This window comes from Pogoniulus pusillus, chromosome 34, assembly GCF_015220805.1.
Source record: "Pogoniulus pusillus isolate bPogPus1 chromosome 34, bPogPus1.pri, whole genome shotgun sequence".
Taxonomy (NCBI): domain Eukaryota; kingdom Metazoa; phylum Chordata; class Aves; order Piciformes; family Lybiidae; genus Pogoniulus; species Pogoniulus pusillus.
The window spans coordinates 1,953,417-1,980,151 of NC_087297.1; the positions used below are offsets into that span (position 1 = coordinate 1,953,417).

Genomic DNA, 26,735 nt, shown 5'->3' on the forward strand with positions numbered 1-26,735 from the left:
GACAGCATGAGGCTGAAGAGGAAATGCCAGGAGTGTGGTGGCTCAAGACCTCACAGGACAGTAGATGGTCATGGGACCTGCTTCAGATGCTGAAGTGAGTTTAGGAGCAGCAGCTTAGAGTCAACCTTTGTGTGAGTGTTGGAGCCTTAACCTTTAGATTCTTCTTCCTGGATTGTCTTTCAACCTGATATCATCATCAGTGCAAGTGAAGGTGAGTGCTGAGCTGTGTGCCTCTGCTGGGCTGGCTCTCCACGAGTGGCTGCTGTCTGCCTGCAGTGCAGGGTGCAGCCTACACAGCTAAGCAGCTGCACCACTGAGGTGACTGCTCCTGGTGTGGACAGCTGAGGTGGGGCAGATCTTGAGGACTCCTTTTCAGGGGTAGTGCTGCTCTAAAATAGGCATGGGAAGGCAGGTAAGGCCTAGCCTAGATGTGTCATCATTCACAGGGGGAGCGTTGTGTGTCCAGGCTCTGCTTAATGAGGCAGTTCTCTGCTTTGTTCCTTTAAGGTTACCTCTGGAGTCTTCAGGTGAAGCTTGAACCTGTAGTGAACCTCTTGCTGGATAAAGGCAAGCTGATGGATTTCCTTCTGCAGAGGAAGGAGTGCAAGATGGTTATCCTCTCTGTGTGCTCTCAGAGTGAGTCTCCTGAAAGTACAACCCTGCTCCTGCAGACAACTGGCACAGATTAGCTGGGCTGGGCTCAAGGTTTGAGATCGCCTCTGAAGCTGGCTTGGGCCTGTGAGATGTCACTGCACAAACAGCAGTTCCTGAGCAGCAGGAAATAACTGACTGCAGGGGAAGTTACTCAAGTCACACCTGACATGAAGTAATGAACTTCCCCCTCACTTGAGTTCTACACCTGACATGACTGGAAGAGTTTCTTTGCAATCCAGGTCAGGGTGGAGCTCACCTTCTGAAGCAGCCAGCACTGAAGCCTCTGCTGCTTTCTCCTCAGCCCTTTTTCCCTTGGTGTCTTTGCAGTGCTCAGTGAGCCAGAAAGGGGATCCCTGTCTGTGATTGCAACTGTGTTTGACAAGCTGAACCACGAATACAAGAAGTACTTGGAAGCTGAGCAAAGCTATACTATGGTAAGGAGCTGTGAGACAGGGTGGTGCTGGGCACTCCCTGCTTAGGACATTCAGGCCTGCCCACCTCAGGCCCACTCCACTCACAGGAGTTCTACCCTGCAGGGGACACGGAGCCCCTTGCTTAGCAGTGTGCTGTGGCAGGTGCTGCATGGCTCAGCTCCAGCATGCCTGGAAGCAGAGAAGGGTAGAAGCTCAAAGACCAGCTTGAAATCCATAACTAGCCAAGCAGCTTCCAAACCACTGCACAGCATCTGCACAGCCAGCCCCTAACGCTCTGTGACCAGCAGCCCTGATGCAGCTCAGAGTCACTGCTGGGGAAGCAGCAGGTCAAGCACTTAACTCAGTACAGCCACACACAGGCTCTCAGCTTCAGGACTTGTGTTGGCACAGCTGGACTCATCTCACAGAGCCTTAGTGGTTGGAAGGGACCCCCAGAGATCATCCAGAGCAGTCACCCAGGGCAGGTCACACAGGAATGCACTCAGGTTTGGGAAGTCTCCAGGGAAGGAGACTCCACAGCCTCTGTGGGCAGCCTGCTCCAGGGCTCTGCCACCCTCACACCAAAGAAGTTTCTGCTCCTGTTAAGGTGAAACCTTCTCCTTGGCTTATTGCTGCTGAGCATTGAAAAGAGCTTGGCCCCAGCCTCTTGACGCCCACCCCTGCCTTTGAGGCATAAATGAGAGCTACCTTTACACTTCAGAAGCAGTTTAGCTGTGGTGTGAAAGCCCACACCGAACAGGAGCCACTCGCTGCATCATGACCACACCTCGGCAGCCGCTCTGGATGCGGCATGCCAGCCCCCGCTGACCGTCGTGGCCACGAGATGTGAATGCCCAGCAGCAAACCAGGTTCACAGTGAATGCTGCCAGTGGTGGGAAAGGCTCTGCGGCCACAGCCGTGCTGCAGGGTGGCAGCTTGGCTGAGGCAGGCTCTCTCCGTGCAGGTGGTGGAGGCAGGGCTGAGCAGGAGCACGCCGGCGCTCAAGCGCCCGGTGCGCACGCAGGCGGTGGTGGACCAGTCGGACATGTACACGCATGTGCTGTCTGTCTTCACCGAGAGGAAGGTGAGCAGCCGCAGGGCAGCCACTCGGGCGCCCATGCTCTGGCAGGGCTGCCCCTCAGAGGGCAGCTGTGCGGCTTTGCACCCAGCTCTTCTCTCCCGCCCAGGAAGCCCCTCACAAGTTCACCATCGCGGTGCTGATGGAGTACATCCGCTCGCTCAACCAGGTCCAGATCGCGGTGCAGGTGAGCTGCTCCATGCCGGGGCTTCCTCACAGCCTCACAGAATCTGTCTGCTTGGGAGAGCCCTCCAGGCTCGGCCAGTCCAGCCCTCGACCAGGCACTGAAAACGTCAACACCAAACCATGTCCCTGAGCACAGCTCCACAGGCTGCTGGAACACCCCCAGGGATGGGGACTGCAGCACTGCCCTGGGCAGCCTGTGCCAATGGCTGAGAACCTTCCAGAGCAGAAATATCTCCTGAGCTCCAGCCTGAGCCTCCCCTGGGGCAGCTTGGAACCATTTCCTCTGCTCCTGTCCCTTGCCCCCAAGCAGCAGAGGCTGCCCCCTCCTTGCTGCAACCTCCCTGCAGGGAGCTGCAGAGAGCAATGAGCTCTGCCCTCAGCCTCCTCTTCTGCACCTGCACCCCCCCAGCTCCCTCAGCCCCTCCTCACCCCCAGCTGCTCCAGGCCCTTCTCCAGCCTCACTGCCCTGCTCTGGACAGGCTGCAGCCCCTCAGTGTCCTCCCTGCAGTGAGGGGCCCAGAGCTGAGCACAGCACTCGAGCTGTGGCCTCAGCAGTGCTGAGCACAGGGGATGATCCCCTCCTGCCCCTGCTGCTGATCCAGGCCAGGCTGCCCTTGGCCTGCTTGGCCACCTGGGCATTGCTGGCTCATATCACACTCAACTCACAGAGACTTCCAGGCCAGTGCTGGCCCCTGCTGCCTTCTGGACTGTACAAGCTGCTTTTGAGCCCTCCCTTTGCTCTTCTTCCTGCCTCCACAGCACTACCTGTATGAGCTGGTCATCAAAACCCTGGTTCAGCACAACTTGTTCTACATGCTCCATCAGTTCCTGCAGTACCACGTGCTCAGCGACTCCAAGCCTCTGGTATGGCAGCCAGGGTGCTGCAGGGAGCTGGGGAGGGAGTGGGGAAGGCTTCCCAAGTTGAAAGCTCTTTCTGTTTCTGCCCCAGGCTTGCCTGCTGCTGTCCCTGGAAAGCATTTACCCTCCTGCACACCAGCTCTCCCTGGACATGCTAAAGGTAAGCAAAGTTTATCAATACCTGAGGGCTGGGGGGCAGGAGGGGGGCACAGGCTCTGCTCACTGCTCCCTGGGACAGGACAAGCAGCAATGGATGGAAGCTGCAGCACAGGAGGTTCCAGCTCAGCACAAGGGGAACTTCTTGCCTGGAAGGGTCCCAGAGCCCTGGCACAGGCTGCCCAGAGGCTGTGGAGTCTCCTTCTCTGGAGCCTTTCCAGCCCTGTCTGGATGTGTTCCTGTGTGCCCTGAGCTAGGTTGGATGGTCCTGCTCTGGCAGGGGGGGCTGGACTGCATGACCTCTTTGGGTCCCTTCCAACCCCTGACACCTGTGAGCCTAGCTCGCAGCAGTGGGGCACAGCTGTCAGGCAGCTCACCTGGCAGCTCACCTGGCAGGGCTGCTGCCTCACAGCTGTGCTTGGCTTCACAGAGGCTTTCCACAGCCAACGATGAGATCGTGGAGGTGCTGCTGTCCAAGCACCAGGTGCTGGCTGCCTTGAGGTTCATCAGGGGCATCGGGGGCCACGACAGCATCTCCGCCCGCAAGTTCCTGGACGCGGCCAAGCAGGCGGAGGACGAGATGCTCTTCTACACCATCTTCAGGTTCTTCGAGCAGCGCAACCAGCGCCTGCGGGGGAGCCCCAGCTTCACCCCGGGTGAGCAGCCAGGGCGCTGCAGCTGAGCCTGCGCCAGGCAGAGCCCGGAGGGCAGCTGAGCCTGACTTTGAGGCTGCCTTCCTGTAGGTGGGAGGAGCAGGCCTGAGTTCCTCTCAGCTCCTGGTAGTTGCAGGCAGAGCTGCAGCGTGAGGCTGCCTTGCCCCTGGAGCCAGGCAGGAGCCAGCCCCTTTGCCTTGCAGCTGCTGCCACTGCTCTGTTTAGCAGAGCCACTGCCTGCAGCGCCTGGGAGCTTTTGGAACAGACCTCCAAGACCAAGTCCAGCACTCGACAGCAGAGTGCCCACTGAGCCATGGCCCAGGGGGACAGGTGGGCATGGACTTTGAGCACTTACAGGGATGGGGACTCCACCACCTCCGAACAGCCTGTGCCAATGCCTGACCCCTCTTGCAGCAGTGAGCCAACCCAAACCTCCCCTGGGTGCAACCTGAGGCCATGTCTGCTCATCCCATCACCTGAGCCTAGGGAGCAGAGCCCAACGCCCACCTGGCTCTGCCCTCAGCCTCCTCTGCTCCACACTAACCCCCACAGCTCCCTCAGCTGCTCCTCTCCTGTCCTGTTCTCCAGACCCTTCCCCAGCTTTGCTGCCTTCCTCTGGACCTGCTCCAGCCCCTCAGTGTCTTTGAGCGAGTGGCCAAAAACTGAAGGCAGCACTCAAGGTGTGGCCTCACCAGTGCCCATTACATGGGGCCTGTCAAAGCCCTGCTCCTGCTGGCCACACCATTGCTGATCCAGGCCAGGCTGCTGGTGCCCTTCTTGGCCACCTGGGCACACCCTGGCTCATGTTCCTCTGTCTAACAGCACCCTGAGGTCCTATCTCTGCTGGGCAGTTTCCAGCCACTCTGCCCCACACCTGGAACAGTCCTGGGGTTGTTGTGACCCAGGTGCAGGACCCAGCACTTGGCCTTGCTGAACCTCATACAGCTGACCTCAGCCTATGAATGCAGCCTGGGCAGGTCCCTCTGCAGAGTCTTCCTACCCTCCAGCAGATCCACACTTGACACCCACTGTAGTGTCCTCTGCAAACTGCCCGAGGGAGCCTGGATCCTCTGAGCCAGACCATTGCTGAAGACATTAAAGGGAAATGACTTCAGTGCTGAGCCCTGGGAGCACCACTGCTGCCCAACTGCAGTTGACTCCTTCCCCTAAGACTCTTGGTTCAGCCATTGGCCAATTCTTTACTCAGCAATGACTCCACTCCAAGCCCCGAACCAGCAACTCTCCAGAGAGAATGCTGTGGGAGATGTCAAATTCAAGTAGAGCCCAGGAGGACACATCCACAGCCTTCCCTTCATGCCCTCAGCAGGTCACCCTGGCATAGGAGATTAAGACCTACCTTCCCTGAACCCATAGTGGTTGGGCCTGGGCACCTGAAGAGCCCTTAGAATGGAGGTCAGGCTGCCAGCTGTAGTGCTTCTGAGCCAGCAACTGGGGCAAGAAGCCTCGAGTGCAGTTTATAGACTCATAGTTTGTGCAGGGAGGGACCTTAAAGCTCATGGGCAGAGACACCTCCCACCAGCACACCTTGCTCAAGGCCTCAGCCAGCCTGGCCTTGAACACCTCCAGGGAGGTTGTGGAGCACAGAAGCACCCAATGTGATCTTTGATCACATTGGGTGCTTCTGTGCTCCACAACCTCCCTGGGCAACCTGTGCCAGTGTCTCACCACCCTCAACACAAACAATTTCTTTCTAACCTCCACTCTCACTCTCCCCTCTGCCAGCTCAAAGCTGTTGTCCCTCATCCTGCTGCTCCCAGCCCTTGTCAAAAGTCCCTCCCCAGCTCTCCTGCAGCCCCTTCAGCTACTGGCAGGCTGCTCTGAGGTCTTCCTGCAGCCTTCTCTTCTCCAAGCTGAGCAGCCCCAACTCTCAGCCTATCCCCAGAAGGGAGCTTCTGAAGCCCTCTGATAATTTTCCATCTCCAGAAAAAAACATTTCCATGTCCTCCTTGTGCTGGGGGTACCAGAACTGGGGCAGAATCCCCTCCCTATCCTGCTGCTCTCCCTGCAGCCCAGCACAGGACTTCCTCTCACTCCAAAAGCAAAGCTTAGCTGCTTGGCTGCACCTGGCCTCCACCCCCAGGCTGCAGGCAGAGCAGGTCCCTGCAGGATGCTTTGACCATTCAGGTTTATCTGTGTATGGAATTCATTCATTCTCTGGTCCCTGAGAGGGCTGAAGGTTTACTTTATTTCTGCCAATGAAAATCATTTGGCAGAGTTAGGAATATCCTTGCCCTGAGAGCAGTGCAACTTACAGTTGGTTGTGCAGAGCTTTGTGCAAGAAAAAAGTTTGTTCAAACCAAAAGACACCAAAATGCCCAAACAAACAAGAGAAACCAGACCAAAACAGAGGAGGCACTGTGCTGTGGAAGGGGCTGCCCAGGGAGGTGGAGTTGCTGTCCCTGGAGGTGTTCAAGCCAAGCTTGGATGGGGCACTTAGTGCCATGGTCTGGTTGACTTAGAGCTGGGGGATCATAGAATCAACCAGGTTGGAAGAGACCTCCCAAGATCATCCAGTCCAACCTAGCACCCAGCCCTGTCACAGTATCACAGTATTATCAGGGTTGGAAGAGACCTCACAGATCATCAAGTCCAACCAGACCATGGCATAGGGATAGGTTGGGCTGGGTGAACTTGGAGGTCTCTTCCAGCCTGGTTGATTCTATGACTCTCTGGGTGTGGAGGTGCTGCTTGGAGGCAGGAGGTAGATCATGCAGCTGAGAGGTGGAGCAGAGGACCAGACGCACCTCAGTGCTCCACTGCTGCTCAGTCGTGTAACCCTTCAGCAGCACTTAGCCCCGAGCTAGGGGAGGGCAGAGAGCTCTGAGCCAAGGGGAAGCAAGCAGCTGAGCTTAACCTGCCCCTTCCTTCCCCCCTGCCAGGTGAGCACTGTGAGGAACATGTCACTTTCTTCAAGCAAGTCTTTGGGGAACAGGCTCTCATGAAGCCCACCACACTCTGAGACACTGCCACTGAAATGTACAAACTTAATTTATTGCCTTTGAGTAGGTTTTGTTTCCTTTCTTTTGAACTAGAAAATGGCTCTTTTATAATAAAGTATATACAAGACATTTTGGCAAAAGAGTACTAAAAAATATTACCACTTGTGATGGCTTCCCCCTAAAAACAGAGACCACAAAAATTGCATTGACCTGCAGTTAAAATTAGTGTCAGTGGTTGAGCAGTCCTTTCCCCTCAGCTTCATTGACACAAAAGCTCCTCAGCTCCCCAACACAGCTGGGGTAGGGCTCTAGAAGGACCTAAAAATGCAAGCTCTGAGAGAAGTGAAGTTTTAGTCATCTTGGGGTCACATCTAGCTTCAGTAATACTGTTAGGTGAGCTGCAGGCAGCGCTTCCTGAGTTCAGAGCTGCAGCTGCTGCCTTCCAGGTGAGTCTGTGCAGAGCCCATCAGTGCTGCTTGCAGGGTGATAGTCACAGAAGGCTGCTGTGGGGCCTGAGCTGGGCCCAGGCTGCAGCTGCTGGAGTCCACTGAGCGCTTCAGAAGTAGAGGAGCCTCTCCCGCTCTGTGCCTCTGCTCCTCTCCTGTGCAGCTCGAGTCTTGGCTTTATTCACTGATGGGCCTGGGGGAGAGCAGAGACTTACTGCAGCAGCCCAGGGACAGCAGAGCAGCCAGCAAGGCATGGGCTGAGCTGCCTAGGGCCAGCTTAATGCTGCTGAGGCTTCTGAAAGGTGCCTCTGCTCAGCTGTTCGTGCCAGCAGCAGCAAGGGCAGGAGGCAAGTCCCCAGCAGTCTTAACCTCCCTAAGGAAGGCTCCGTTTGAGCCTACCCTGCAGAACTCCTGAGGACATCCCTGCAAAGCAAGGCTGCTCCTGCAGATGCAGTGTCCCCCAGCAGGTCTGCTGCTTCCACCTACCCACCCCCCCTGTCCCCAGCTTCTGGGGACATGGATCATGCTGCTGTCTGCTGGGCCACAAAGAACCACAGAATGGGTTGGAAGAGACCTTCAAGCTCATCCAGTTCCAACCCTCTGCCAAGGGCAGGGACACCGCCCACCAGCCCAGCTTGCTCAAGGCCCCACTCAACCTGGCTTTCAATGAGGAATTGCTTCCTAATGGCCAAGCTCAATCCAGCTGGTTCCAGTCTGAGCCATCACCTCTTGTCCTGGCACTGCAGGGGCCTAGGCACCACCTCCCTGAAGGCCAGCTCAGAGCAAGAACTGGAGCAGGAGCAAGCACTGTGGTTGCTACAGCTCAGCATGCCTAGAACAGGAGCTGGCAGTGCCCCCTGTTAACCCTTCCTTTCCCAAAGGACCACTTTGCTGCTTTGGACCTTGCAGCCTTTAACAGAGGGAAGGTGCCCAGAGGTGGGCAGCTGGGTGGGGCTTTGGGGCAGGCTCACAGCTTACCTATGTAACTGAGCAGAACTGGGAGAAATACCAAGCCATGTGCTGCTCCCAGGAGCACCATGGCCAGATACATCCTGAAGTAGAACACCTTGAAGATCTGAGATTTGGAGAAGGCCAGCACCACGATGCCTCCAAACTTGGTCAGTGTGATGCCGCTGAAGACCTGCCCAGAGAGAGTTTCGAGTGCTGAGCAGGGCCTCCAGGAGTCCTCCTGCCCCAGGAATTCAGCCCCTGCTGAACTGTGACCTCACCTGAGGCTCCTGTATGCAGTGCCTCCACCTGTTAGTCCTCAGAACCAAATCCAAGACCTACCCAGGATACGAGTTTAGCTCCTCAGCCCTGCTAGACCCTGGCAGCCCATGCCAGGCTCAGCGAGTGCAAACTCACCCTGCCCCACCAGCCACCTGGGTCAGTTTGCCCTTCAGGCAGACACAGACAGACCCACAACTGAAGTCAGCCTCATTCCAGCGGTGCTCCTGGCCTGGGTCCACTCTGTGCATCACCACAACATCCTGCCCAGCCCCACCTAGGTCACTTATCTAAGTGACAGGACACTGCTGCCTAAGTGCTGAGCCCTGCTTGTGCTCCCAGAGCTCAGCCACAGCCCATGAGGAGCCTTTCCTAATCCTCTGAGGATCTGTAAACAATCAAATGGGACAACTGTCACAAAGGCTCAGGTCAGGAGGGACCTCAGAGATATCTACTTGAACCTCCCTGCCATGGGCAGGGACATCTCAACTGGATGCAGCTGCCCAAGGCCTCATCCAACCTGGCCTTCAACACCACCAAGGAGGAGGCACCCACAGCCTCCCCGGGCAGCCTGTTCTAGAGTCTCACCACCCTCATGCTAAAGAACTTCTTCCTCAGCTCCAGTCTCCCTCAGCTCTAAACCCCTCCCCTTGTCCTGTCACCAGACACCCTCAGCAAAAGTCTCTCTGCAGGCTTCCTGCAGGATCCCTCCAAGCTCTGGCAGCAGCTGTAAGGTCCCCCTGGAGCCTTCTCTCCAGGCTGCACACCCCCAGCTCCCTCAGCATGTCCCACAGCAGAGATGCTCCAGCCCTTGCAGCATCTCTGCGGCCTCCTCTGGCCTCACTCCAGCAGCTCATGAAGATCAGACAAACACTGGAGGCTGGACCTGCTGTCACTGCAAGTGCAGGTTGACCTTCAAGAGTTCCAAGTACTCCAAAAGACAGCAAGGCCACCCTTAGTGATGGAGGATGTTGGCTCAGCCTAAGGCCCCACCTTAGCATCATAGAATCAAGCAGGTTGGAAGAGAGCTCCAAGCTCAGCCAGCCCAACCTAGCACCCAGCCCTGCCCAACCAACCAGACCATGGCACTCAGTGCCCCAGCCAGGCTTGGCTTCAACACCTCCAGCCACACAGACTCCACCACCTCCCTGGGCAGCCCATTCCAATGCCAATCACTCTCTCTGACAACAACTTCCTCCTCACATCCAGCCTCAACCTGCCCTGGCACAGCTCCAGGCTGTGTCCCCTTGTTCTGTCCCTGCCTGCCTGGCAGCAGAGCCCAACCCCACCTGGCTACAGCCTCCCTGCAGGCAGCTGCAGGCAGCAATGAGCTCTGCCCTGAGCCTTCTCTGCTGCAGGCTGCACCCCCCCAGCTCCCTCAGCCTCTCCTCACAGGGCTGTGCTCCAGGCCCCTCCCCAGCCTTGCTGCCCTTCCCCACCTGCCTTCTCTCCCATGGGCTGGTACTCACCGAGCTGCCCATGTGGGCCAGAGCCTCCTGTGCCCTCTCCACCCTGCTGCCCTTGGTGCTGACGGTGAAGGCTCTTGTCACATGGCTGCAGAACTCCACAGCAATGCCACAGCTCTGCGGGGAAAGAATCCTGCATGAGTCCCAGCACTGCCTCAGAGTCACAGAATGGTTTGGGTTGGAAGGGACCATAAAGGTCCAGCTCTAATCCTCTTGCCATGGGCAGGGACACCTCCCACTAGCTCAACTCGTTCAAGGCTCCACCCAACCTGGCTTTCAACGTTTCCAGGCTAGGAGCCTCCAACAGCTTCACTGGGCAACCTGTTCACCATCCTCATGGGCAGGAATTGCTTCCCCATGGCCAATCTAAACTCATCTGCTTCCAGTTTGGAGCCATCAGCCCTTGTCCCAAGTCCCTCCCCAGCTCTCCTGCAGCCCCTTCAGCTACTGGAAGGCTGCTCTAAGGTCTCCCTGCAGCCTTCTCTTCTCCAGGCTGAATAGTCCCAACACTCTCAGCCTGTCCCCACAGGGGAGGTTCTCCAACCCTCTGACCATCTTGGTGTCCCTCCTCTGGATGTGCTCTAACAGCTCCATGTGCTTGTGCTGGGAGCCCCAGAGCTGGCTCCAGCACTGCAGGTGTGGTCTCAGCAGAGCAGAGGCAGAATCCCCTCCCTGCCCCTGCTGCCCACACTGCTGGGGATCAGCCCAGGACAGGCTGGCTCTGGGCTTCAGTGCCCAGTGCTGGCTCATGTTGAGTTCCTCCTCACCCAGCATCCCCAAGTCCTTCTCCTCAGCACTGCTCTGCCCATTCTCCACCCAGCATAGACCTGTGCTTGGCATTGCCCCCACCTAGGTGCAGGACCTTGCCCCTGGCTGTGTTGACTCTGAGACTGGCACTGACCACCTCAAGCAGAGCAGGCCTGTTCTCTACACCGTTTGGATGTAGGAAAAGGGTTCCACTACTCTTTAAATACCTAAGTTTGGTAGCAAACACTACTCTGAATACACACAGAGGTGTTCAAGAGTTGGGGGGAGCAGCTGAGGGATCTCACAGACTTACCATGACAAGGTTAACTAAAGAAACTGCATTTAGGCTGATGCCCCAGAGCCACATCACTCCAAACATGTTGATGATGATCATAGCAATGGTCACTGACACTACCACAGCAGCCCAGACTTCAAAGCCCAGCAGCAGAGCTGTCACCAAAAATATGGAGCCCAGGGAGATGCAGAGGTTGAAGACAGCATCGTGCACTATGGTCAGGTACTGCTCGTAGAAGACATAGAACACACTGTGGGGAGAGGAGAAGCTGGGTCAGACACCTCCCACCAGCACAGCCTGCTCAGGGCCTGGCCTTCAACAGCCCAAGGGAGGGGACAGCCACAGCCTCCCTGGGCAACCTGTGCCAGTGTCTCACCACCCTCACTGCAGAGAACTCCATCCTACTCTCCAGTCTCACTCTCCCCTCTCCCAGCTCAAAGCCTTTGTCCCTCATCCTCTCGCTTGTCAAAAGTCCCTCCCCAGCTCTCCTGCAGCCCCTTCAGGCACTGCCAGGCTGCTCTAAGCTCTCCCTGCAGCCTTCCCTTCTCCAGGCTAAACAACCTCAGCTCCCTCAGCTTGTCCTCACAGCAGAGCTCCTCCAACCCCCTAATCATTTCCATGGCCTCCTCTAGACCCTCTCCATCAGGTCCATGTCCTTGCTGTGTTGAGGGCTCCAGAGCTGGATGCACCATTTCAGGATCCAGTACAGACCCTACAGGAGCCTAACCCTGGTCAGGACACCCATTTGAATGAGTTTCTTGTTAAGCTCTTCCCTCACAGCCCCACACAAACCTTCCTAACCCTCTAACAGCAAGCAAGCTGTGTGCATTGGAACTCAGTTAACTCCTTTCACAATCTCCCCTCTGCCAGTTTCAATCCATCCCCCCTCAGCCTGTCACTGCCAGCCCTTGTCAAAAGTCCCTCCTCAGCTGCCCTGCAGCCCTCTTCAGGTACTGGAAGAGCCTTTTCTCCAGGCTGAACAGTCCCAACTCTCAGTCTGTCCTCAAAGGGGAGGCTCTCCAGCCCTCTGAGCATCTTTGTGTTCCCCTGTGGACCTGCTCCCACAGCTCCATGTCCCTGTGCTGGGGCACCAGTTACCAAGCACAGTAAGGAGTCAGTGCTGGGGCTGCAGGTTGCACAGCTGTGCTTAATCTGCCACTGCAGCAGCTCTGTGTTTCCTCCTGTGAGACAGCTCCAGACTCAAGTCTCCCAGCAGCCCCCCTCAGCTGTAGTGGCCATACCTGTAGGGGAACACTCTGTAGCCCTTCTCCCGGCTGCCCATGGCTTCAGTGATGTTGTCTGCCAGGACCCGAGCTTGCTTCATGGCATCAATGAAGTCAGAGGACTCCTTCAGCACAGTGTGGTAAGTCATGAAGTAAGTAGCCCCAACAGCAGAGTGGTTGTTTATCAAGTTGACAGCAGAGCTGTATGCAGCATGTCCCCTGCATCAACACAGCAAAGAGGATGGCAGTGTCAGGAGCACCACCCACACCCAGCAGCTTCTGCAACTTGGTCTTATTTCTAACAGCTTCCAACTTGGTCAGTTTGCAAAGCCAGTAAAACAACAGAGGACAGCCACGTCCCAGCTGCACAGGGCACCCCCTGTAGGGGAAGCTGCTGCTCCACTTCCCTGTTGTTTCAGAGAACACCACACAAGAGGTGAGATGTCAGCAATGCAGGACTTAGAACTGTTTGGGTTAGTAAAGCCCTCTAAGCTCACCCAGTCCAACCAGCAACCCAACCCCACCATGGCCACCAAACCCTGGCCAAGTGCCATGGCCACAGCCTTCTGCAACATCTCCAGCCATGGGCACTCCACCACCTCCCTGAGCAGCCTCTGCCAATCCCTGACCACTCCTGCACCAGAGACATTTTTCCTCCTCTCCAACCTAACCCTCCCCTGGCACAAGTTCAGGACATTTCCTTTCCTTCTTGCACCTGAGCCTAGAAAGCAGAGCCCAACCCCCACCTGCCTGCAGCCTTCCTTCAGGACACCTCCCAGACAAAGCCTCCCAGACAGAAGACAGAGCAGGTGTCTCTGACGCTGCAGGGTATGGCTCTTACCCTTTGCCACACTTGAGGTTGGGGTTGTCAGACAGGAACATGGGCAAAAACCTCATGAAGTCCTCACCCTGTGGTCTCTGCTTGCCCTCTGGAGTCAGTGGCCGACAGCGAGTGCAGGACGGGTCGGTGACTGCAGACAGGCAGGGAGAAGGTCAGCACAGGGTCAGGCACTGTCACAGCACTGTGCAGGGTGCATCTCCACAAAGAGCACTCTCACTGGTGAGATCACTGAACTCCAGAATGAGTTGGAAGGGATCACCTAGTTTCAGCCCTGTGCCACATGCAGGGACACCTCCCACCAGCCCAGCTGGCTCAAGGCCCCATCCAACTCAGCTCTGAACAAGCTTGGAGCCTCTGCAGCTTCAATGGGCAACCTGTCCCAGTGCCTCACCACCTCATGGGGAAGAATTTGTGTCTAATCTCAATCTATCTTCTCCCAGCTCTCAAGTCCTACATGAGATGTGCAGCCCTGTAAGGCAATGGCTGCCTGAGCACTCAGTTACTTGTGCACCATCTGCATCAGAGCTGGTAAGGATTACACCAGACTGAAGGACTGCAGCAGGTTGCCCAGAGAGGTAGTTGAGGCCCCAGCTGCGGAGGTAGTCAAGGTCAGGCTCAACAAAGCCCCGAGCAACCTGATCTAGTTGATGCCCCTGCTGACTGCAGGGATGTGGGACTGGATAGCCTTTGGAGGTCGCTTCCAACCCATTCTGTGATTTGAACGGAGCCAGAGCACTGAGCTGTTTGCTCTCCTGAAGCAGCAGAAGGATTAGTTTACAACAAGGTATTTCTGGCACATCAAACCAGCTCTCTGAGTTGGGCTGCCTTCAACCTCAGCATTCCAGCACAACTCCAACAGCAGTTTCAAACAAGAGGGCAGCTCAGGAGGTGTATTCTCCACTGTTCTGCACAGTGAGGAAAGCTTATTTATACTATCATAGAATGGTTTGGGCTGGGACTTCAAAGCTCAGCCAGTTCCAATCTCCTGCCATATGCAGGGACACCTCCCACTAGAACAGGCTGCCCAAGGCCTCATCCAACCTGGCCTTGAACACCTGCAGGGAGGGAGCAGCCACAGCTTCCCTGAGCAACCTGTTCCAGTGCCTGTTCACCTGACCCCTCACAAATCAACAACCCCCCAGGCAGCAGAGGGCTGCCAGTACCTGAAGCATTGCAGAACTGCCCAGTGGTGTTGTAGACTCTGCAGCAGGAGGACTGTGGCTTCACCCAGTCGAAGTAGTCATCGATCCAGGAAGATGAGGCATAGCCTATCCTGGTGCTAACAACAATCACACCTCACTCATTTCATGTCTCATTTCAGAAGACATCCCTGGGTCTCTCCTGTGCTGACTTAAGCCAAGCCAGCAAGTTCTGGCCCCAGCTACTTTACTCTGCATGCAGCCCCTGCTCCAGCACCCACTCAAGAGCCAGACTTGCTCCTAACACACAGCTAGCAAACAGCAGCAGCTTCTTCCCTATATTCAGGCTCCACTGCCAGGCTCAGCTTCCCATCTCCCCCAGTCCACTGTGCCCCATCCCATTTCAGGTGTTGCTGTCTCAGTTCTCCTCCAGTCAGGCTGAAGTAAAAACTGAGCAACGGTGAAAAGAATCAAGAAGAGACTTCAGCTGGCTGCTGATCTCCAGGGGCAATTCCTGCTCGGTCTTGTGAGGTTAGTTTACCCCCAGGTCTAGAGCTGAGCATGGAAGTGACTTCCCAGGAGAGCTTAACTACAGTAAGAGGTTCTCCTTAAGTTGTTCTTCCTACCATTCCCAGATTTGAAGGATCAAGCCCCTTTTCCAACTCCATCAATATCCCACCAGTCCAGACAGGTTTTGTCCTCATGCCAGGAGGTTGCCACAGCTTCCTCCCCTTCCCCTCTCCCAAAAGGCAGAGTGCAGGAGTCAGCCGCACAATCAGCAGCTGAGTTTGGACTCAATCCAGAGGACACAGTGGTCAGCTGCATCTCTCCCACATGACAGTGAAGCATCACAGACTTACTAGCTGCTGATTTCTGCAGCATTGAAGATCTGCTGGACAAGTGAATTGTTGTTGCACCCTGTTCCACCACACACCATGTTCTGCCCCTCCAGGGAGGTGTAGTTGTGCCCCTCCTCTAGCACAAAGTAGACTGGAGGACCTGCATGCAGGTACTTGATCTGGCTGAAGTAATCCATCACGTAGGAGTCCTGAGGGGGAAAGGTTGCAGTCAGTGCTGGGCACAGAAGATGTTCAGGCTCTGAGGCAGCCTTGAGCTGCTGAGCAGTGCCCTGATCTTCACACTTACATCTGGCATGGACAGAGCCTGATCCAGCCCAATCTGCACGTTGTGCACAACTGCTGCGCTGAAGGACAGGATGCCCACAAACACCGCTACCTGCAGGGAGAGCAGGGCAGGAGCTCAGACACAGCAAGGGACTTGCTGAGCTAGCACAGAGCCCCTGCTGCACCTCTAGCACAACAGAGGCAGGAAAGCACAGCTCCACAGAGCTCGCTGCAGAGCAATAAGGGAACATTTACACTTAGAAGGCAGCAGCGAAACATCTGCCCAAGACCTTCTGCAAGGAACCACAGGACCCTCCAACTGAATCTCAGTCAGCAACAGCCCCCCCACCCGATTCATGCAGCGCAGGAGCAAACTTGTGCAGAGCTCTGATGTATGCCTGGATCGTAACACAGCTCTTCAGTCTGGACCTTGGACCACCCCAAGTCAAGCTTCTTACTGACCAGAAACTCCTACAGCTCTAAAAGCTTATCCCAGTACTGACGCTGGAAGTGAAACGCCAGCAGCTTTGTTTCACGGTGAAGAGTTCTCTTTACTATGAGACCTTCAGGCTCCCTGCGAGCAGAGCGCACTCACCACGATGGGCCTCATCCAGTCCCTCAGCAGGTAGGGAGCGTAGAGGTTCTTGAAGAACAGGAACAAGCTGCTCTGCGAGCGCTGGGCGCCGCTCACCTCCTGGCTGCTCTGGACGCAGCAGAGGATGTCCAGCCTGTTCCTCTGCAAGGGGAGGCGAGGCCGGGGTGAGCGCGGGCAGCTCGGCGGCAGTGCCAGCCGCGCTGCGGGCAGAGCTGCCCCCGCTCACCTCCTGCCGGCGGATGTCCAGGCCCAGCAGGCTGACGAAGCAGGTCACTTGCAGCAGGAAATCGATCAGCACGGCCGCGCCGGCGAACAGCGAGAAGGTGCGCACGGCCGGCATGGCCGACAGCGTCCCTGCGGCGGGGCGGCAGGGTCAGCGGCCCCTCCCCACAGAGTCCACACCGCCCCCTCCTCACAGACCCACACACACACCACGGGCATGGCCGACAGCGTCCCTGCGGCGGGGCGGCAGGGTCAGCGGCCCCTCCCCACAGAGCCCCCCACTGCCCCCTCCTCACAGACCCACACACACACCACGGGCATGGCCGACAGCGTCCCTGCGGCAGGGTCAGCGACCCCTCCTCACAGACACCACCCCCACTGCCCCCTCCCCACAGACCCACACACACACCACGGGCACGGCCGACAGCGTCCCTGCGGCGGGGCGGCAGGGTCAGCGGCCCCTCCCCACAGAGCCCCCCACACACTGCCCCCTCCTCACAGATCCACACACACACCACGGGCATGGCCGACAGCGTCCCTGCGGCAGGGCGGCAGGGTCAGCGACCCCTCCCCACAGAGCCCACACCGCCCCCTCCCCACAGAGCCCACACCGCCCCCTCCTCACAGACAGCGCACACACACCGCCCCCTCCCCACAGACACCCCACACACACCGCCCCCTCCTCACAGACAGCGCACACACACCGCCCCCTCCTCACAGACAGCGCACACACACCGCCCCCTCCTCACAGACAGCGCACACACACCGCCCCCTCCCCACAGACACCCCACACACACCGCCCCCTCCTCACAGACAGCGCACACACACCGCCCCCTCCTCACAGACACCCCACACACACCGCCCCCTCCTCACAGACAGCGCACACACACCGCCCCCTCCCCACAGACACCCCACACACACCGCCCCCTCCTCACAGACAGTGCACACACACCGCCCCCTCCCCACAGACACCGCCCCCCCCACACCGCCCCCTCCCCACAGACACCCCACACACACCGCCCCCCTCCTCACAGACAGTGCACACACACCGCCCCCTCCCCACAGACACCGCCCCCCCACACCGCCCCCTCCCCACAGACACCCCACACACACCGCCCGCTCCTCAGACACCCCACACACACCGCCCCCTCCTCACAGAGCCCCCCAGCACACCGCCCCCTCCCCACAGACACCCCACACACACCGCCCCCTCCCCACAGACACCCCACACACACCGCCCGCTCCTCAGACACCCCACACACACCGCCCCCTCCTCACAGAGCCCCCCAGCACACCGCCCCCTCCCCACAGACACCCCACACACACCGCCCCCTCCCCACAGACACCCCACACACACCGCCCCCTCCTCACAGAGCCCCCCAGCACACCGCCCCCTCCCCACAGACACCCCCACACACACCGCCCCCTCCTCACAGAACACCGCACACACACCGCCCCCTCCTCACAGAACACCGCACACACACCGCCCCCTCCTCACAGACACCCCACACACACCGCCCCCTCCCCACAGACACCCCACACACACCGCCCCCTCCCCACAGACACCCCCACACACACCGCCCCCTCCTCACAGAGCCCCCCAGCACACCGCCCCCTCCCCACAGACACCCCACACACACCGCCCCCTCCCCACAGACACCCCCACACACACCGCCCCCTCCCCACAGAGCCCCCCCACACGGTGAGCATGGCCGACAGCGTCCCCGCGGGCAGGACGGCTGCTCAGCACACGTACACACAACCCCCCCCTCACCCCACGCACAAGCCGCCACACACAGCGCCCTGCTCTCACAGCCCTGCCCTCTCCCCTCCCCAGGGACACCCCCAGCCCCTCACCCTCTCCCCTCCCGACAGCCCCCCTCAGCCCCTCGTCTCCCCAGGCAGCCCCCCCAGCCCCTGCCCCTCTCCCCAGGCAGCTCCCCCAGCCCCTGCCCCTCTCCCTCTCTAGACAACACCCCCAGCCCCTCTCCCCAGGCAGCCCACCTCACCCCTCTGGCTAGGCCACCCCCCCAGCCCCTCTCCCAGGAACCCCCCCCCACTTTCAGCGTTAGCAGCCCAAAGCCTCTCCTCAGTGCAGGAGCAGCTGCCCCAGCCCGGCCACGGCTGCTGCCTGCCCTGCTAGGGCCATGCAGGGCACTGCCAGCTCTCAGCTCCCGAGCTGCCAGCCTTGTGCAGGCTGCCCGAGGGGGAGCTGGGCAAGGAGAGCTGCCAAGCAGGCTCCTGCTTCAGCAGTAAGCTGCTGACTGCAACTGGAGCAACGGCCACAGCTCATTCTGAAAGCCAAATTCATGCCCGAAAGGGAACGACTCAAGATATGCCTCAGCACTAAGCTCAGCACCTTCCCAGCCCAGCAAGACTGCAAATTCACAGAATGGGTTGGAAGGGACCTCAAAGCTCTTCCAGTTCTCCCACCAGCACAGCTTGCTGAAGGCCTCATCCAACCTGGCCCTAAACACCTCCAGGGAGGGGACACCACAGCCTCCCTGGGCAACCTGTGCCAGGGTCACACCACCCTCACTGCAAAGAATGCCTTTGCCTCCATTCTCAACCTCCCCTCTCCCAGCTTTAATCCATTGTCCCTCACCCTGTCACTCCAAGCCCTTGTCCAAAGCCCCTCCCCAGCTCTCCTGCAGCCCCTTCATCACGTACTGAAGATGACAGGAGTTAGCACACCCTGACTGTTGGTGCATTGCTAAGGCCAAGTTTAGAGCTGCCAGTCACTACAGGGCAGTAAAGAGCTCAACCTTCCAGGCTGCAGAGCCTGCCAGACTCAGAATCACATCTTTAACTGTGCCAGTCTTAAAGCACTTCAATGCCCACCCCCAGGAGGTGAAGTTGAGCTTGGCTACAGCAGCAAACAGCTAAAAGCCTCCTCTACAGGATCTCACTCTGTGCTTCGGTGCTGCATTTCTCCTTGCAGCACGCAGGCCTAAGGCCCTCATCCTCCAAAGCCAAGGGAATCTTACCAAGAAAGAATGCCACAGCCTCTGAGAAAGAGGAGAGCAGCATGCTGGGGGCCACCTCTCCCAGCACTCTGCCGATCTGCTTATCCAGAGTTTCACCCTGCAGGCGCTCGTCCCTCTGCATGGAGACAACAAGTGGTGACAATTATCAACCATGCAGTGCAGAAGGTGCTCACATGGCTTCAAAGTAAGGTAAGCAAGCTGCTTTCAAACATCTAAGCCATCTGTTATCATGGTCACCCTGCTAACATGCGTTACAGCCAGCAGATTCCCCAACAAAGGCGGCAAGAAGCATCCCTCTGCTGTCTTGCTTCAATCTGTAAGTTCAGCAGCAAGTTCAGTCCTGCAGCCAAAAGCCACCCAGAGGCAGTGCCAGCTCCAGGGGGGGATGTGGAGCTTGTCAGGTTACCAGCTAAGAGCTTATGTCAGAAGTCTCTGGCCTGAGGCATGGAGTTCAGTCCATGATACACTAAAATGAGAAGTGATTGAAGCAGCAGTAAGGATCTACAGCTGCCAGAGCAGGGTGGGAAGTGTTCATTCGTACAACTCTAGTATGAGACCCAGACACTGTTAAAGAACCTGGAAGAAAGCCAAAGACTTAGGTTTGGTTAGGGGATGGAAGGTGGAAGGAGAGAAAGGTACATCTGATCTTGGCTCTCTTCAAGGACACTGAATACCCTGAGAGACTGCGGAGCAGCTCAGACTGGGCTGAGCACCAGAATGCAGGAGACTTTCTGCTCCAAGTAAACAACCTTGGAAGAGCAGGGGCATGTTTGGAAGAGGCTGGGTGAGAGGAGACATACCTGAAGTGTCTGGACTATGATGAAAATGTTGTCCACCCCAATAGCCAGCACCAAGAAAGGAATGACTTCTATCACAATCAGTGTTACTGGGACCCCAAAGTAGCTGAAAATGCCTATGGAACATGCCACTGAGCTCAGGACAATCAGGATGCCTGCGATGCCCAGAGAGATCTTTGAATCCACCTGGAAAAAAAGAGCAAGGACTGAAACAAAGCAACACAGCACAAGGTTCTAAACCCTACTCTTGCATTTGTGTAGTTAGGAGAAAGCTCTTAGCTGACTCTTCAAAAGAGCCAGAGGTGAGAATCAACCTCGAAGCTATAAGCCTTAAGCTAACCACACTAAGTAAAACCAGAGGTAGCTGAGGCCACAAAGCACCCCTGTATGACAAGGACAATTGTCCTGGCTCCTGCTAGGGCTCAGTGCTGCAAGACAGGATTGAGTGAGTACACTCAAAAATAAAGCCAAGAGAAACCACTCAGGAAGCTGTAACTGCAGGAGTTGATAGCAATCACAGAATGGTGGGGGTTGGAAGGGACCTCTGAGGAACAAGTCCAACCCCTCCTGCCAGCACAGGGTCACCTAGGGCAGGTCACACAGGAGTGCACCCAGGCAGGCCTTGAAAGTCTCCAGAGATGCAGACTCTACCACCTCTGGGCAGCCTGCTCCAGGGCTCTGCCACCCTCAACATAGAGGTTCCTCCTCATGTTCAGATGAAACCTCCAATGACTGACAAGGCTCTGGCCCCAACTTCCTGACCCCCACCCCTAGCTACCTGCAAGCACTCCTAAGACCTCCCCTCAGCCTCCTCTTCTCCAGGCTAACCAGCCCCAGCTCTCTCAGCCTCGCCTCGCATGAGAGCTGCTCCTGTGCCCTCAGTGGCCCTAGGCTGGACATTCTCCAGCAGTTTTGTCCTTACCAGCAGCCTTCTGCAGCTCTGGATATGTCCCAAAGCTATGGAGATGTAGACAAACATGACAATGTAGCTTATCAAGACAGTGACGACATCACCCCTGCTCTCGCGATTGATTTCATCCTCAATGCTCCGCTCAGTGGAGAAGGAGATGCTCAGGTTGGAATTGTTGTAGTTCTTCACAAGGTTGATAAACCTAGAAAGCAAAGTCAGTCACACTGAGAGATAAAGCACCATGCATTAGAAATCAGAGTATCTTTGGTTGGAAGAGGCCCCCAAGATCAACCAGGCCAAGAAGTCTGCTTAAGGCAAAATTCCAGGCAGCACTTTAGGGACCTTCCTCATTTCTACAGGAGGAAGTTGCTGGCTACACACCCCTAGGAGCCTGCTCCAAGCAACCGAAACACTTCCCAAGTGCTCTCTAGAGCACAACCACATCTCCTGTCTAAAGATGAGCTATGCCAAAGGGCAGCTGCAATTTTCCTTGAAGATGGACCTAGAAACGCAGACCTGGAAGATGAGCACTGCTTGCTTACAGCACTCCAACAGCTCCCGAGCCTTGACTTCAGCTGCCCCAGCTGCAGGGAGGCCCTGCTGACACAGGTGGCAGCTGGTCAGACTTGCACCTGGTCTCACCCCTTAGTACAGCAGTTCTCATCCAAACTTGGCCAGAGCAGCTGGCTTCTGTAGGCCAGCATCAGCTCTTCAAGATTGTGAGTGGGATGAAAGCTTGGATTTTTGGATACTCATCTGGAAGGCATTTTTAAGGTGAAGAGTTACAGGTCACTGCTGGTCCTTTCCACTGGTGCTTAATGGTCTAGTAGGCTGAAGAGCACTTTGTATATTCCTAGCCTAAATGAAAGTCTGAGATGGTTTCTCAGTCACTTAGCAGCAAATCCTCCTGCACAGGATGCTCACTAGCACAACTGGAACCCATCTCCTCAAAGCACAGCACAGAATCATCTCAAATTGCAAGGGACCCATAAAGACTGAGTCCACCTCTGCTCCTCGCAGGACAGCCTAACACTAAACCATATAACTAAAGGCATTGCTCAGAAGCTTCTTGAACTCTGGCAGGCTTGGTGCTGTAACCACTTCCCTGAGGAGCCTGTCCCACTGACCAGACACCCCCTCAGTCAAGAGCTCTGCCTGATGTCCAGCCTGAACTTCCCCTGATGCAGCTTCATCCCATTTTCTTGTGCCCTGGCACTGGTCACCAGAGAGGAGCTAAGCACATGCCCCTCTGTGGTCCCCTTTGAGAGGCTGAGGTCATTCTGACAGCAGTGTGAGAAGGAAAACCAAGTGAGGGAGAAGCTAGAAATCAGAACTAGACAATTTAGAGCCAAAGACCTTGTGACTAGAGGTGGGATTTAAACACAGACATCAAGATCAGTGAGAAGCAAGCAGGGAGACAAGGAAAGACATTGGTAGGATGCCAGATAAAGTGGAAGTCTTATAACCAGTATAGTCTGTCCTTAACTCGTTTTGCTGCCTCTTAAAGCATCCCAGTACTACCCTGAGCAGCTGTCAGCATAGTGCAGGTGGGTTTACACCCCTGCATTTCAAGGTGCTCTAAGCAACACACACTTCAGAGCAGAGGAAGTCTACTCACTCTTTCTCCCATGCCAAGGCCTTTGTTAGCTTTCTGGAATCATTGTAGTAGTTGTTGACAGGAAAAGTAATAATAAGAGCTGTAGCATTATTATAGTTATCACCTGTAGAAGAAGGGAAACAAGATCAGGCTTTAAGAACTGGAGCTTACCTTGCACTACACACCAGTTTAAAACTAGCATTGCCCAAAGCAATCCCATCCCTACACCTCCTCTAAGTGCAATCTGTTTGACACTGAGCAGTCAGACATGCTCCTGAAATAAGAACAGAAGCTGATAAACACTCCAGACTCACTGTTTAAGGCAATTACTCCTGCATGGTGAGACAAGGGGTTACTGTGTAAGCAGTGTTTCTGACTTCCCACCCAGTAAAAGAGGATGTGGTTTCCTGCACACTCTGCTGCTTGCTTTGAGGAAGATCTGAGTAAGCAAGTGTGAAAAGCCTCCAGTTTAACCAGAGAGTTGCAGTACATTTGAGGTTCAGCTCCCTGTCGTGTCAGGTTTAAGTGGATGCACTGCTTGAACAAAACTCTGCCTCTGGATTGTTGAGGAAGGATTTGCTTTGTGAACACCACTGGCTCTTTACTGCTCTGTCAGAGCAGTGATAAGAAACTCCAAAGCAGAAGCACAGACACACCTCAGCACATCAGCTGGAGAGACTTTCATGACTTGGCCCAGTATTCTGAAACCAGAAGTCCCTTAGCAGGCCCAAAGCTAACCAAACCTTTGCATGCTTGGACAGGACAAGCACGTTCCAGGAGCAGACTGCTTGCATTTGGCACCTCCAGAGCAGTCGACCTCTGATCTCAACACTGAGCTGCTGAAAGCTTACTGAAGCCAGCCTTGCCTGCTGAAAGTGTCACAGCTCTGGTTTCCCTGCAGTGCATTCAACCACCTCTGCCACACGAGGATGCAGCCCCAGTGCCAAAGGCAGCACATGGCTATGCCCTCTCCAGACTCACTCCAGACTGTTGTGCCACCTACCATCATATCCTCCCAACACCAGCCAGGGAAACACAGGTCCACCAAACGTTCCTAAGCAGGGATCGTGAAGGAAGCTTGTGTCATTCAGTGATGCTGGAGCCCTAGGGAGAGCAGCAGCAACTGTTAGCTTCTGATGGATGGCTGAGGCACAGCACCACAGACAAGAGAAACAAAAACCTGGTGCCTTGCAGCTACCCAGAGAGAAGCAAGGCTGGCAGTGGCACCTTTCAGACTCACAGAACGGCTTGGAAGGGATCCAAAGCTCATCCAGTTCCACCCCTCTGCCATGGGAAGGGACACCTCCCACCAGCACAGCTTGCTCAAGACCTCAGTCAACCTGGCCTTGAACACCTCCAGGGAGGGAACATCCACAACCGCCCTGGGCAAGCTGCGCACCCTCACTGCAAAGAGTTTCTTCCTCATCTCCAGTCTCAACCTCCCCTCTACCAGCTCACAGCCATTGTCCCTCATCCTGTCACTCCCAGCCCTTGGCAAAAGTCCCTTCCCAGCTCTCATGGAGCCTCCTTCAGTTACTAGAAGGCTGCTCCAAGGTCTCCCTGGAACCTTCTCTTTCCCAGGCTGAACAGCCCCAACTCTTCCAGCCTGTCCCCACAGAGGAGCTTCTCCAGCCCCCTGATCACCTTTGTGGCCTCCTCTTGACCCTCTCCAGCAGCGATGTGCTGCTGTATTTACTTTGTATTTAGGCAGAGTTTTAAAGGTGTTTTCCTTGTACCTTCTAAAAGGAGGAGCCTCTCCCCAAGTGAGCTATAAACTGAAGTGGGAGTTTAGAAGCTGCTCCTGAGCAAACCAGTAGATTACATTCTCACAACAGCAACCCAGAGCCAGCATCTGCACCAAGGCAGACACACAAACAGCCTCCACTGATCTGCAGTTCCACAGCACTGAAAGCTTAAAAATAGGTAAGGAAAGGTTCAAAGGGGCAGTGAGAAGCTGCCAGTTCTGTGCCAGCAAGACCAGCACCTCACTGGCCTACACCTAGGGGACCCTGCTCCCACCCTGCTTACCGAACACAGTAGAGGAAGTGTGTGTGGTAGTCAGCAAAGACAAAGAACTCATCCCCAGCAGAGTGATCCAGAACAGAGTGGCTGTTCTGGAAGTAGTTGAGCACACTCAAGATAGTGCAGTTGTCGTTGTAGGGAGCCAGAGGAGCCACACAGATGTCTTTCAGCGTTACAGTCTCATTGTCAACAGAAGCAGTGATGTTGACAATAGCATTCTGCAAATCCAGGACCTTGAGAGAAACAAACGAAACCACAAACCACAGCTTAAGAGCAGCACAAGCAAACATTTCCTCTGCATGACAGGGCTGAAGTGCCTGTTCTATTCCAGTGAGTTTCCAGAGGCACACTGGAAACACCCAGGCTGGAAGAGAGCTCCAAGCTCAGCCAGCCCAACCTAGCACCCAGCCCTGCCCAACCAACCAGACCATGGCACTAAGTGCCCCAGCCAGGCTTGGCTTCAACACCTCCAGGGATGGAGACTCCACCACTTCCCTGGGCAGCCCATTCCAATGCCAATCACTCTCTGTGAAGAGCTTCCTCCTAAAATCCAGCCTGAACCTGCCCTGGCACAACTTGGGGCTGTGTCCCCTTGGTCTGTTGCTGGGTGCCTGGGAGAAGAGACCAACTCCACCTGGCTACAGCAGCCCCTTACTAAGCCTGTTATTGCTGTGTTCACACTAAGGATCACAAAACAGCTTTGGTTGAAAAAGATCTTTGAACCCAGCTATGGTGTTAAACCACATCCCTCAGCACCACATCTCTGCACTTTTACCACCCCCAGGGATACCTCCCTGGGCAGTCTGTGCCAGTCTTTGATAAACCCTTGTAGTCAAGAAGCTAAACCCTTGTAGTCAAGAAGCCACCCCTAGGCTTCAACCTGGTACAACTTGAGATCACTTCCTCTCATCCTGCCACAAGTTCCTAGAGGGAATCCCCACCTGCCTGCAGCCTCTTCTCAAGGAGCTGCAGAGAGCTATGAGCTCTGCCCTCCAGACTGGCCACAGCTTTCTGCAACACCTCTCCAGCCATGGGCACTCCACCACCTCCCTAGGCAGCCTCTGCCAATCCCTGACCACTCTGGCACCAAAGAAATCATCTCCAAAATAATTATCTCCTGGCACAATATCAGGACACTTCCCCTCTATCACCTGAGCCCAGAGAGCAGAGCCCAACCCCTACCTGCCTGCAGCCTCTTCTCAGGGAGCTGCAGAGAGCAATGAGCTCTGCCCTCAGCCTCCTCTGCTCCACACTAACCCCCCCAGCTCCCTCAGCTGCTCCTCCCCAGCCCTGTTCTCCAGACCCTTCCCCAGCTCAGTTGCCCTTCTCTGGACCTGCTCCAGTCCCTCAATGTCCTTCTTGCAGTGAGGGGCAGAAAACCAAACCCATCACTCAAAGTGCAGCCTCACCAGTGCTGAGTCCAGGGGAACAATCCCTGCCCTGCTCCTGCTGGCCACAGCACTGCTGGTCCAGGCCAGGCTGCTGGTGCCCTTCTTGGCCAGCTGGGCATACTGCTAGCTCAGATTTACTGCTACCTGACTTGCAGGTCTACATCTAATAGAAGGCAAAAAGCACTTAGAGTAACAGAAGGATTCCTGAGTATCCAGCACCTGATGGACACAGGCATTAGAGGGGGAGTGTCCAGCACCTGATGGACACAGGCATTAGAGGGGGAGTGTCCAGCACCTGATGGACACAGGCATTAGAGGGGGAGTGTCCAGCACCTGATGGACACAGGCATTAGAGGGGGAGTGTCCAGCACCTGATGGACACAGGCATTAGAGGGGGAGTGTCCAGCACCTGATGGACACATGGCATTAGAGAGAGAGTGTCCAGCACCTGATGGACACATGGCATTAGAGGGGAAGTGTCCAGCACCTGATGGACACAGGCATTAGAGGGGGAGTGTCCAGCACCTGATGGACACAGGCATTAGAGGGGAAGTGTCCAGCACCTGATGGACACAGGCATTAGAGGGGGAGTGTCCAGCACCTGATGGACACATGGCATTAGAGAGAGAGTGTCCAGCACCTGATGGACACAGGGCATTAGAGGGGGAGTGTCCAGCACCTGATGGACACAGGCATTAGAGGGGGAGTGTCCAGCACCTGATGGACACATGGCATTAGAGGGGGAGTG

The 26,735-nt window shown here is 56.1% G+C and overlaps 2 protein-coding genes across 3 annotated transcripts in view; one reads left to right on the forward strand and one right to left on the reverse strand.

The window, feature by feature from the left end:
* Positions 1–7,087, forward strand: part of RMC1 (regulator of MON1-CCZ1) — a 30,407-nt gene extending 23,320 nt beyond the window's left edge. For both annotated transcript variants that reach the window (XM_064170706.1, XM_064170707.1), the window contains 9 exons: positions 158–211; positions 508–636; positions 982–1,088; positions 2,032–2,151; positions 2,255–2,332; positions 3,091–3,195; positions 3,281–3,349; positions 3,776–4,001; positions 6,899–7,087. In XM_064170706.1, coding sequence (XP_064026776.1) covers positions 158–211; positions 508–636; positions 982–1,088; positions 2,032–2,151; positions 2,255–2,332; positions 3,091–3,195; positions 3,281–3,349; positions 3,776–4,001; positions 6,899–6,978 — 968 coding nt within the window. In that variant the 3' untranslated portion in view covers positions 6,979–7,087. The remainder of the gene's footprint in view (positions 1–157; positions 212–507; positions 637–981; positions 1,089–2,031; positions 2,152–2,254; positions 2,333–3,090; positions 3,196–3,280; positions 3,350–3,775; positions 4,002–6,898) is intronic.
* NPC1 (NPC intracellular cholesterol transporter 1) overlaps positions 6,990–26,735 on the reverse strand; it is a 43,890-nt gene continuing 24,144 nt past the window's right edge. Inside the window, exons 9-25 of the mRNA XM_064170705.1 lie at positions 24,603–24,829; positions 23,578–23,678; positions 22,596–22,698; positions 20,990–21,179; positions 20,071–20,253; positions 19,271–19,385; positions 16,288–16,415; positions 16,062–16,202; positions 15,489–15,578; positions 15,203–15,390; positions 14,367–14,482; positions 13,204–13,333; positions 12,381–12,581; positions 11,158–11,389; positions 10,101–10,214; positions 8,383–8,545; positions 6,990–7,597 (exon numbers count right to left, since the gene is read on the reverse strand). Coding sequence (XP_064026775.1) covers positions 7,515–7,597; positions 8,383–8,545; positions 10,101–10,214; positions 11,158–11,389; positions 12,381–12,581; positions 13,204–13,333; positions 14,367–14,482; positions 15,203–15,390; positions 15,489–15,578; positions 16,062–16,202; positions 16,288–16,415; positions 19,271–19,385; positions 20,071–20,253; positions 20,990–21,179; positions 22,596–22,698; positions 23,578–23,678; positions 24,603–24,829 — 2,505 coding nt within the window. The 3' untranslated portion in view covers positions 6,990–7,514. The remainder of the gene's footprint in view (positions 7,598–8,382; positions 8,546–10,100; positions 10,215–11,157; positions 11,390–12,380; positions 12,582–13,203; positions 13,334–14,366; positions 14,483–15,202; positions 15,391–15,488; positions 15,579–16,061; positions 16,203–16,287; positions 16,416–19,270; positions 19,386–20,070; positions 20,254–20,989; positions 21,180–22,595; positions 22,699–23,577; positions 23,679–24,602; positions 24,830–26,735) is intronic.